Here is a 12522-nt window from a genome sequence, read left to right as displayed (position 1 = left end):
GGTGACACCAAGTTCTGTGCAGTGACACCAGCCCTTGTTCCTCCTGTAGAGTACAGTAGCACACACAGCTCCAGAGAAGGACCTCCATGTTCCCTGCTGAGAGCTTCCATGTTCCCCAAGCCAGGCTGTCCCTAGATATAGCACTCTGCAGCCACCAGTAGCTCTCCCCATGATGCCGATGACTAGCACATAACATCCCAGCAAAGGAACAGCCAGTCTTCAAAAACTGAAGGAAACCACTCCCAATTTTTAACTGAAACCCAGGCAGCAATGAAACTGTAAAATGAGAACTCCTGCACTTTGACTCCAGCAACAAACTGGTGGGAAATGTCTTTGGAACTGAGTTGACTCCATTCTCTGACCTGCTGTCCTTGCACCTAGAAGATACACAGGCCTTTTCCAAGAGCTGGAGTGGCTCAAACAACTGCAGTTAGCTACTAACCAGGGAAGCTGCCTGTACTTACACTCCTACCGTAGCGCCCACAGTTCTGAAACAAAGATCGCACCAGAGTTCACCTAGAGGCTGTTCTAGTTTGAAATAGGTCACTGGGTGTTGAGACCTGTGGTTCAAGCAACACATGCTTTGGGAGCTCAGTGACAGCAGCTACTCCCTCTTCTGCTGAAGGCAAGCCCCTTGCTACAGCCTTAATGCTCCTTCAGAAGCTGCCCCTCGCCTCCCGCAGGGATCCTCCAGGAGGCTGTGCTCACTGCCAAACCCAGCTACGCTCCATCACACCTCCCGCGCCACTTCATCTGCTCTGGAAACGCTCAGTACTTCCTTTTGTCAGTACTTGTCTGTCAGGCAGGCAGTTCTGCCAAGAACCTTAAAGCAGTTGCAAAGCTCTCCCAGTTGCACATGCAAGCCCTCTTAAGAAACAGCCAGAAGGTTTTGCCTAATGTAAGAGAGTAAACAAACTTGTTACATGCTAATCACCAGGTAGGCCACACACCCTTCCCCTCCCCCAGCCCCTGAATCTGCTAAAAGGACAGGAAATATAATCGTGGTCATATACCTTTGCTTCCTCGTTGATGTCCCAAGTGAAGGATATGGCATTGTACGCAATCTCCTCAATGTTACTGATGGTGTTAAAGCTCTCCTTGTAGTCAGCTGTTAGAAAGAAGGATGCATGAGGGAGAGGAAGAGGAGATATCATGTGGAGTTCTTAATCAGATGGAGCAGCCAGAAACCGCAGCTCTTCAGCAGCCACTTGGGGGCAAAGAAAGCTGAACTGTACTTAGGAATGAGACACTGAAAAGGCTGGAAATGGTTCTTGTACAAATAAAAAGAAAACCAAAAACAAACAAACAAAAACAAACAAACAAAAAAAAACAAAAAAAAAAACAAAAAAAGCAGCAAAAAACCAACCAAACAAAACCAAAACCAACCAAACAAAAAAAAACAAAAACCAACCAAACAAAAAACAACAAAAACCAACCAAACAAAAAAAAACCAAAATAAACCCAAACAGGAGGAAGGAAGAAAACGGGACTTGCAGAAATTCTGAACTAGAAACTCCAGTGAGAAAGGCAGACATCAGGTGTTCTGTGCCATAACCTGCTATGTGCAGGAAACTCTACCCTGTATGGCAAGGACATAAGCTCTCAATAAAAATCCTTCAACAACAAACAAAGATTTGCATGCGCGTCTGCTGTAAGTGCCAAGTGATTAATCCCTGCTTTGATTCACAGAAGGAGGGGACGAGGAGTACAACCCAGCCTTTAGCCAGAGAAGGCTGGCAGCCAGCCAGCCCCAGCCTTGTCTAGAGGCAAGTGGAAATTTGCAGTGTTTTCTTTTTTTTACATGCACCAAAGGCCAGTTGTGAGCAAAGCTGTGGGAAGGAGGATCATTAGTGTTGAGGTATTCCTACAAGGATCATGTCCTTTGAAGAAACACAGTATTTAGGACAGCCACTGAGACTAAACCGCCATTTAGCTACAAGTACCAGGATATGCCAAAGCAACTGTCATTTGGAGGGAGGTGTTAAATCTCCCAATGCAAAACTCTAATGCCCACCAACCAAAGTCCTCCAAAAAAATCAGTCTCTTTAAGGAGCCCTAAAAACTAGAGCATTAGCTCCAAGCAACCAAAAACTTGCTCTGGGCTTTCAGCAAAGCTATGGACAGCAGAGCATGATCTGAAAGTTCCTTAAAATAACAAAGCTTTAGCAGAAAACCAAAGCTTGCCAAGGAATTAGGTCTGGAGTTTGACATCAGCAATGAGAGTGTTCTTTACCTATGTCAATGCATCTTTGTTTGGCCGTGTGCTGTCTTGAGTGCCAGTATTTCCAGTGCCTGAGCTGATCTTCCCTTGTTTTGTCTTCAGCAAACACGACCATAATGACACTCTGAAAGGAGAGGGAGAAAGATTTTTTTTAAAAATAAATAATAAAAACATGAAAGAGAAAAAGGACAGAGTGTACATTTGTTTTGGAAGTTCTCATTGGTATCAGGTCTTCTGCTTTAGGCTTTCCCACTTGAGGCACTGCTGTATACCTGGCACATTGCTGCCAAACAGCAAGGCAGATAGCAGCACTTTCTGGGTCATAAACAGAGATGAGCAGAACTGCTCTCCTAACTAGAATTCAAGGATCTCATTCCAGGTATTGCATCACCTTGACACAAGTGCTGACAGCACTTCTTAACAGACTGAGCCAGGATGGGTTGGTCTGGAAGTAGGTGGACAGCAAAGGAACGAGGATTGACGTAAGAGAGCAGGTAAGCTGGCCTTAGTGCTGATGCTCTGGTTTAGATTACTGCACTTTGGGAGAGTTTAAGGCTACCACTGTACACACCCTCTTTCCCAAGAAACCACAAGAGTTGCCACTCACTCGGACTTTACTGATGGGGTGATGGATTCCTTCACTGCTGCTGACTTCTTTCAGCGTGATCGGGTAGAATTGACCTTTATTCAAGTAAGTCATTGTGCTGTCCCCAGGCTTCTGTCGGAGGGACTTGGAGGCTTCCAGAGTGTATTCAAAGTTATTCCTGTGGAGCAAAGAGGGCAGTGATTGCTAAGGTATTTTCCTGGAAAGCCGATTAAACGTTCCACATTTAATTTGGAGAAATTCCAAAGTCGTTAGTTGACTCATTAAGCCATCAACAGGCAAGGAAGTTGGAAAACAGGATGAGCCCCTTTTTAACCATTTCCTTCATGAATGAACATTTATGAGAAGTTCTTGGCAAGCTAAATCCCAAGACACATCAGCAAGCAAGACTGGGAGGTCCCTATTCAGGCTGAGAGCAAGCTGCTCTCATGGAAGAGAAAAGTATCTATTAGCAATTTAATTAAATTCACAAGTTAATAAGCTATTCAGTGACCATGGTCTTTACCTCTTCCCTGTTGGTCAACTGCAACTAATCAAACAACTAATTTGCTTCCTAGCCTCGGTGCTCAGATGAGTTTTATGCCTCCTATTTCTGCTGTAATTTCCAGCAGAGAGCAAGACCAACAGGCCAGAGAGAGGGACACAGCTGGGAAAAAACTCCCAGACCGCAGCAGAGCTGACAGACAGCACTGCACCTTCCCACAGGACAGAGAGTTGGTGTAAAGACAGCGACCAAAACTGGGTGGCACTTCCAACCCTCCAGGTAGCTTTCCTTAGAGTAGTTTTTTTTAAAAGATACAGGTAGGATTTTCAACTGTGAAACTCAAATGAGCTGACACTGTTGTGGTTTTGAGATCCACAGCCCCCCCAGCATCTGACTGAGACTTGGTGCAGAATGGAACAAGCTGTACTGCTTGCTCATGGACAACTGTAAGAGAATAGGAGGATATGGGCAAAGGGGGCCCTTAAAGCATTACCCAGAAATGCTGTCAAAAACATAATCTTCTGAATTCATGTTGGCCATCCGGAGATTCAGCTCAGTAGGAAAGAAAACCTGGGGTAGACAAAACAAAATACAACAATTAACACAGCAGCAACAAGAAAAGTCAAGATTAAACAGATACTCGTTACCACGAAACTTCTGGCAGGCAAACTGATCATCAGATAACAACTGATTTTTAGTCTGTACAAACAGGACACTTGAGTAGTGTTTTAATCCAAAACTGTTGGGTGTCAATTAAGCACAACATCTCAAGCCTTCCGAGTCAGCTTAGGGCAAGATTTTAAAGCTTTCCCAAATAGCCAAGAAAGAACATAGCTACACAGCTCCTTGAGGTTTGGCTTAAAAAAATCAAAACATGGTTACGCTGCTGTTTTCAGTTGGTACCATAAAACGAAACCCATGGATTTTCATCCAGGTTTAACTCTCACTCAAGGCCCCTACATAACCCAGCTGCTTTCCACTGACACACACCACACCTAGAAACTGGCAGTAAGGAAGCTTACAGACAGTCACTTCAGTACCTGCAAAGGCACCAGAGTGCTGAACTCTTGCAAAACCTGGGCCAGCGCTGTGGATTGAGATAACTATTTCCACACTCCACAAGCCAAAGCCTCTGTCACTAGCAAGATTAGTCATTTGCTTCTGATAATTATTTCATGTTGTGAAGGGTTTTTTTACTAAGTTGCACTTATGCACCTTTCTGAGAAAGTGTTCTGTTCCTAAAACACTGGACAGATTGCTGACTCATGCTACAAGAACAGTCAAAGATAGAACAGGATCTCTCCATCCAGATCAAGATACAGACACGTGCACACACACACAGAGCAACTGCCTCTCTTAGTACCTCTTGCACACCCTCCTTGAAAGTCTCTGAGAAGGTCGAGTCTGGCGTTCGTCGCTGGGAGTTCTGAGGCTGGGTGTTGGAACTGAACTGGTCGGGATTGAGGTTCCTGTCAAAGACCACCACGCGCTCGGGGGGCTCGGGGTGGTAGACGTTGGGTGGGATGCCCACTGCGAAGCCGTGGGGCTGTGTCTCCGTTTTGATGGAATGGGTGGGCATGGTGGCAATCGAGACGGTGACCGTTGTGTCAGGTGTTGTCAGGTGGCCTCGCTTGTCCATGCCCATCTGGGGGGTGTGTGGAAGGACAATATTGAAAGGCACATTTTTCAGAACCTGGACTCTGTTTTCTCCAGCAGAAATGAGTGACTGTTCTGTCACATTTGGGATGCTGTTCCTTAAAAGAACAAAAAGAAATCATGCATAAATGATATGCTTATTTCCTCACTGAACAAGAGCTAGAGATACTGCTCAGCCTTTTGGACAAGGACAGCTGACAACAATTCTTCTACTTGTACAGAACAGCTCAATCCTAAGCTGAAAAACTGAGAAACTCATTTAAAAAATGATTCTTTACCCGCTGCTAACCACCTCACCTTGGAGATGAATTACCCTGGAGCAAAGAATGAGGGTTCATAGCCCAAACCCTCACTGCTTGGAAAACAGTGGTCCAAAACTAAGTGCTTTGAGGCCCTTCCCACCACTCATCAGCACAGACTCCATGAAACTGCTTTTTGGCAGGACTGAGAGCAAAGTTGCTCCTCTGCCCCAGAACTGTGCACCACCCGGGATGCACTAATAGGGAAATTACACCCCTCTTTCATGCACAAACCCCCAAGAAAATCCACACCGAGACTCCTGAGAGTGGTTTGCATAACTTGCCACTCCACTCCACCACACTAATTTCTGCCAGGACAACACTGAGATCTGTGGCTGAGCGGACCTCATAGCTAGTAGCCACTAAGTCAGCCTGCCCTTCCTTTCTCCCTCCCCACAAAGTGGTCCTGTCCTCTCCTTTGCACCAATTCTGATGCTCCTTTGCCTCCTTGGTGAGCCAGTTTGGCTTGTTCTGCTGGCAGAAAACTAGCCACTTTATTTTTCCCTGCCTAGTGATGGGTCAGCATAAGACCAGAGCTGGTACAAGGGGAGCAGTGAGAACACATGGCTGGGAACCAGACTGTTTTTCTCAACAAGAAGTCATTCAGTCAGCTCAGCCAGGCCACAAAACCTCACCTTGGGTCCTTAAAGCATTCTAGTCTGTCCCAATGAAGAGGACAGCAGGAGTGGAAGCCTGGCTTGAATGAACCTGACATTTGTAATATTCACTTAATCAGTATCATCTTCTGCTTGGGAGGCACAAAAGAGGGTGAGTAGGAAGGGAAAGAAATAAAGAAAGTAGTTTCAGAATATACAAGGAAGTCCACAAACAACACAAAACCAAAACTAAATTACAAGCACTTTGAAGTCCTTCTCTATTGGCCCATGCACAAAGAAGCAATGCTGCTGGTACCCGAGAACCAAATCAGCAGAGAGCAACCAAAGCAACCTCGTAAAAACAAAAGGGTCACCAATCACCTCCACAGCCTGGGGAAGGGGTGCCTGTGCTACCAGGCTGTGCCTTCTGTTAGACAGCAACTTTTGCTGTGCTGACTGGATGACACTAGTACACAGAAAGCACATGGATGCCAATAGAAGCAGTTTGAGCCTCAGCTCTCCACATTCTGGTCCAATCCCCACGCTGTTCCTGGAGCAATTCAGGAATCTGGGGCACAGTATAAAAGCAAAGAATTTCTCTCTTGCAGCACAACACTACACTGCAGCAAATTACTTTCCTTCAGCTGCTTTGGTGGTCTAGGGGGGAAGGGAGATAAGGACAGAAGCAATAATAAAAGATAATACCTTTTGCTATGGTCTTGTTCAGGATGTTCTACCTCTGGTTTAGCTGTCGAAGCTCTCCTCTCCCTTGGAACCTGGGAAATATAAGACACTGTAATTCCATTCTTACTCCCATAAAAAAAAGTATCTCCTTAACTAACAGCCATTTGGTCGAATTAAGAAAGCACTGCTCTCTGATGCCACTAGCAGCACTAGAACTTGACCAATGCTCACATGATATTGTGATGCCAGGCCCACTCACCCCAGGAGATGCCCCATGGATCCCCACGTAGCTGACTCGGCCAGCTCTGCTTGCCCTGGGCTCCTGCCAGCACCAGGTGGTGAGAAAACCAGCGCAGAAAACCATCCATTCCCAGCTGAGCACCAGCACCAGGGTGAGCAGCACCAGAAGAGCTCCCAAGGTCTGCAGTGGCAAGTGCAGGTTTTCTCCTCTGCATGCTGGCAGAGTTCAGCTTGCTGGATGAATTCAAAGCTTGTGAAAGGACACTGCTCCACAGCCTCTTCCTCAAGAACGAATGTGCTCCAGACCATTCCCTCAAACACCACTTCAGGCTCTCCTTTCTCCTCAGAGTCCAATAAGCACATCAGCATGCTACAGCTCATATTTGTTCATGGCCACACACAACACATCGGCCCAAACTGTATGAAAATCTGTTACAAACAAAAGGTAATCACCAGTGCTCTGGATTTAAGACAGCTCAGTAATGCTCTTCATATTTTATGCCATGGACAGGATTTACTCTGAAAACATGACATCGATCATACAAGTCACCTCATCCACACACATGCACACCATTTCCCTGGCTGCACTGCAAGGCCAAGGCGCACAGAAGAGGGTGAACTCCGACCTGTGGTGTCTCAGTTCATTGGATGGAGCACACAGTCAGCACCCCAGCAACCAAACGGCTCTTGCAACCGCTGGCACAAGTCCATGGTGCTCAGGTCGCCTCAACCACACAGCAAATCCAATGCAAGCTCCCATGCCAACCCACACATAGGGCCAGGACTTTTGTCACTCTCAACACACCTCCCAAACAAAGCAAACACCTTCTGGTGTATGGAGGAGTGAATTCCCACCACTTTTCCTCCACTGAAGCCTGCTCAGATACTGCCTGCATTTGCTTGTTTGGATCGAGCAGGGGGAATCACCACTTGCCCACTGACTCGAAGGCTGATGGCATACCCACACAAACATCACCCTTCTTTAAATAGGCCCTGACTGAAAACTATGTCCTCATTCTCCCACATGACCCAGAATTATTAAAACTTTTCATGGTAACCAGCAAAATTTGGAGAACTTCTAGCTAGAGACTGCTAGGAGGCCAAGACTAAGCAGTCTGAGAAACAAGAGTCTTCCAAGCTGCACTTGGCCAACACACCCAAACAGATTTTTATCAAGAAATTGTTTCCTATAACACCTTATTAACCACAGTTGAGCAATCAAGGTAGCCCAGTAGCCAAATGGAAGGAAATGAAAGCTGTTTGGTTTTGCCATTTTGTGTTGGTTTTTTTTTTGTAATATGAAGGTGATCTCATTAGGTGCCTTTAATAGTGCAGAGGGAGTGTATTACAAACGCTTATACATCACCCCTCTAACATTACTTCATAACAGCCCTCAACAAATCTTTCAACCTGTAACCATTTTGCTTTATCCAAGTATGCAGCATACCTGTTCTTCCACCAATTTTTTCTGTATACCCACTGATACCCAAACATAAGAGGAAACCCCAAATTAGGCATTAATGTACACCAAATCCCTTCTGCTTTGCCAAGCGTGAAGGATCAACATCAACATTCTTTTTGTAATCTATGAGTTTAGAAATCAAAATTGATTTTGTGGATTAAAACTGTTCTGGTGAAAGCATGTTGTTGCAATTTTTTCTCCCAGAAGCATAGCAAGCACAGGCACAAAGCAGAAAGCCAGTTTTCTCACAAAACTAGCTGAATAACATCCACATCAGTGCATCTGTGGCATTTTGTTGTGTGTGTGTGTGGAGTGTTAATCTCCATATTAAGCATTACAAGAATATTTTGATATGTAGGACATGTTCCACTCTTAAAAGGGCAGGCAAGAATTTTGTGTGCACAAGGCAACCTCTCCTCGTGCTTGAAGAGCATACTGAGGCTGACAATTGTACTCACTACTGTTAAAAGACACTAGTCAAAGTGCCAGGCACAGGAACCAACTCAGCCTCCCGGCCTTCCTGCAAGTTCAGCAAAGAAGAAACAAGCATCTCTGCCCGGTGAGCCAGGGCACCGACTCACAGGTGTCTTAACATGAACAGGACCCCTTCCTGCCTGGAAATGCCTGCTGGTCTCCACAGACCTGGACTGGAGATAACTACCCCGGCTTATACTCTGGTATTTAGGAAAGAAAGCTCAGCAAAATGCAGCCCACACAGATCAGAAGGTTATTTCACTGTTCATTTCACCTGGGAGTGCCTAGGAAGGCAGGTCTCCAACAAGATCATGAACAGTGGGGAAGACAACCACAGTTATCAAAAGATTAACAGATTACAGCAACTGAAGCTAACTGAAGGCTAGAGGGATGCAGACAGCAACTCCTTTAGGTGGACACTTCTGCCTCACACACTGCCAAATATCTCCAGTTATATGTTCGTATTGGCAGAGACCAAGGTAACACAACAAAGCTCCAGCAAAAGCCAACAGTCCACCAGAATAGGGATCACATGAGCAAAAATTTTCTTTCTCCACATACATTTACATTCAGACAGGGATATGGTCCCAAAGTGTCATTCTTCATTACTATTTTTATAATACATTGCCACCTGCAGAACCTGGAGTCAAGGCAAAGAAAGTGCTACAGAAGCTGAAAAGTAGCAAAGGGCTACTGAACCTTTATGCTAAGATCCAGGGGACCTTATTTTACTGAGCTAAAAACAAACCAGTTTTCAGAAAGACGTGGATTTTTTTTTTCCCATTTAAAACCCACATCATTTAAAGTCCTCATGATCTATTCATAGCTTCTGAAAAGTCCTCCACCAAATGACACCTTTTCCACAGGTGGCAAGAGCTCCACAGGCTGCCAGAGCATACCCACACCAGTCTACCTTGTAGTAATCATACAGCAGTCCGAGAGCAGCTGCACTGTCTTCATCCCCATTGATGCTCATCATAGCTTTGGTAGCTGCTGTAAGGGGATTTTCAAGAAAGGTTTTCCAGGCCTCATCTTCATTGGTGTAAGGACGTCTCTGAGAGTAGAGAGAGTCATTCTGAAGAACCAACACGGGTCTTTTGCTTGGATCATAAAAAAGGAGAAATAAAAAAGCCACCTGTTAGAACACATGAAAAACATTCCTCAAGTTCTTCAAAATTAGCTGCCCCAGTTTCACAGGGTTCATATTCTGATTCAGTGTACTGCAAGGATTAGTCAACACAAAAAGCCCAGAAACCTAATTCTGATCTCACTCACGCTTAGCATAAATCAGGATTAATTTGACCAAACTCAGATGGATTACACCAGCCTATATAAAAAGGCAAAGCCGTCTGAGAGTACAACTGACCTGCTCATGCTCTGAATCCAACCCAGAAAAGAGTTACACACGCTTACCAGCCTCCACCTACAAAACCTCCAGCACCCCCTATTTAATACTGCCAAGCAGCAACCTGCTCCAGTTCCCACCTGGAACTAGAATTAACAGAACAACCTCTTTCCTCCAGAACTTCCAAGTGTCTTTGCTCTCAGAGTAGATCTAAACACCACCTAGAAGCTACAGACTAGTTACAGACTGCAAAGGGAAATTGGTCAAGGGGACCTCAAATCAACTTGGCAGTCAGTGTTTTGCTGACAAGGGAAACTAAGAGACTTACTGTCTGGTTACTGTTCAAATAATCCATGACAATAGTTTAAAACACTTAAAATGAAGAAAAAAAAAGGGGAAAAAAATCTGAGTTATTCCCTTTATGTTGCAGTATATATATAAAAATATAATTATATTTACTCTGAACATTTTGAGGTTTCTGGGAACAAGAAATCTCCAAGGTGACTTGGACCTTCTGCCCACAGGCGAGAGCGGATGTGTCGGAAATGCTGTCCTGCCAGCTTAGACAACCTAGCAATTTTTTTCTGGTTCTATTGGTAAAACATGTGCTTCATCTTTCAAGTCAGCTCAAGCCAATGTTGTTTCAATCTGACTTTTAAACCAGCTTAAACAATTTTCTTTCCAGTGCAAGTATAATATTGGCTTACTGCAGATTGGTGGGGGGAGAAAGGGAAGCTTTATTTTCTTAAATAATCACAAACTTGGCATTCTTTATGAATTGGCAATAGTTTAAAATAAATATGTTATTAAGTAAAAAACCCCAAGCAGCCCCACAAAAAGCAGTTCCCCACCACCATCACATCCCTTCCCCAGCAGATAAGCATTCTTTTCATCTATTTACACAGATGCATTCAGAGACTGAAATACACTACAAATACAAAAAGTTGCGAAATAGAAAGTTGTGAAATACTCTAATCACTATAATCAGCTTAACAGTATACTACACTCATCTCCACCTTCTACCAAAAAGATTGCAAAGCAAATTATGCGTTCGATCCCTTATCGATTACACAAGTCATCTCACTGAGCTTCCATCGCACAGCTTGGCTGAGCTGAAGACACTGAAGGCAAGTGGGAGTTTCCAGGACTTGTAAGAGCACTTTGTGGCTATAAATCAGCGTTACACAGTTTGAAAAAAGCAAACAAGACTGACAAAAGAGACAAGCTCCTGCACCAAGCCCTTTCTCTAGGTCTTCATACATACTTGTGTACACACTGACGCAGATACCTCTGGTATTGAGAACATCTACTTTCTATTAAAGTGAGGCAAGCAGAAGAAGACAAGAAGAGTATTTTTCAGGGACTTGGTACAAGCTCCTATTCTTATGCAACGTGATAAAAGAAAACTCAAATATCCATAGGAAACGGGTACATCCTCCAGTCAAACTCACTCATAGAAAAAAAGGCAAGTGAAGTAACCCGGGTGCAGCTCACTGGATCCATCCCTACCAAGTTGAAGGGCCAAGTCAGACTTGCTGGAACTCACAAGACCAGTAAGCTAATTCCCTCCAGCAACACAAGGCTCACACGGGAAGCAAGAACCAAGGGAGAACCAAAAATACCGAGGACTAAAGCAGCAACTAACCAGAAACATGGCAAATACAAAGCCTACATATTTTTGTGCGATTTCTTTGTCATTGAAACACCCAATTATAATGCATGCTGCCCTTCATGTAACCTACCCCCCTAAAAACAGCACAGAAAAAAATTATCTTCAAAACTATCAAGAGGTATCAAGGGTTTGGTGGGAACTCAATCCTTTAGGAGAACTGCACCTTTGAGGAAAATGAGCATGTAATAGTAAACATATGTTTTTCCTAAGTTTTAGAAGGTAACCGGCATGCACATCTGCTCGCAAACTAGGAGACATGCCCAGCAAAGGCTGAAAAAGTAAGTTTCCTACTGCTGTTCTAATAATTTCTGAATTTTACTTCCCATGTGACCGCAGTGGAAGCCGAGGAGTCACACAAAAAGCAGACGCTCAGCTCCCACAGCCCAGCGTGCAGCTCCCAGAAGCTATGCCACCTGACTCCACTGATGCAGGATCCAGCCTTCCTGTCCCTGCCCTGCGATGTAAGCAACGCTCCGACTCCCCAGCCGCGCTGTGCCTGCCCCTGCACAGAGCACACCCCCAGTGCTGGGGCAGCGGGAGGGTTCCTCTCACCGGCTGCTGCGTGCCAGGGAGGCGAAGTGCACGTACCCAGATTGCCACGGCCTCATCTACTAAGTGTCACTAGAAATCAAAACACCTATGAAAAACCCTAATTGCAGGGAGAACTTAGCGAGCTGCTGCTTCATTAGAGTCCTCTTTATAGAAAGGAGCATATTAAAATTAAAACTTTGGGGGAAACCCTGTGCTTTTCCTAGGCAATGAGTGTTTTAAGACCGATCGTTCGA

The 12522-nt window shown here is 44.8% G+C and overlaps 1 protein-coding gene across 1 annotated transcript in view; it reads right to left on the bottom strand.

The window, feature by feature from the left end:
• Positions 1 to 9822, bottom strand: part of GRHL1 (grainyhead-like 1 (Drosophila)) — a 36944-nt gene extending 27122 nt beyond the window's left edge. The window contains exons 1-7 of the mRNA XM_009079733.1: positions 9634 to 9822; positions 6566 to 6636; positions 4673 to 5063; positions 3803 to 3879; positions 2829 to 2985; positions 2234 to 2345; positions 1014 to 1108 (exon numbers count right to left, since the gene is read on the bottom strand). Coding sequence (XP_009077981.1) covers positions 1014 to 1108; positions 2234 to 2345; positions 2829 to 2985; positions 3803 to 3879; positions 4673 to 5063; positions 6566 to 6636; positions 9634 to 9699 — 969 coding nt within the window. The 5' untranslated portion in view covers positions 9700 to 9822. The remainder of the gene's footprint in view (positions 1 to 1013; positions 1109 to 2233; positions 2346 to 2828; positions 2986 to 3802; positions 3880 to 4672; positions 5064 to 6565; positions 6637 to 9633) is intronic.
• Positions 9823 to 12522: the final 2700 nt, after the last annotated feature.

This window comes from Acanthisitta chloris, unplaced genomic scaffold (assembly GCF_000695815.1).
Source record: "Acanthisitta chloris isolate BGI_N310 unplaced genomic scaffold, ASM69581v1 scaffold10738, whole genome shotgun sequence".
Classification (NCBI taxonomy): domain Eukaryota; kingdom Metazoa; phylum Chordata; class Aves; order Passeriformes; family Acanthisittidae; genus Acanthisitta; species Acanthisitta chloris.
This window is presented reverse-complemented; position numbering and strand designations above follow the sequence as displayed.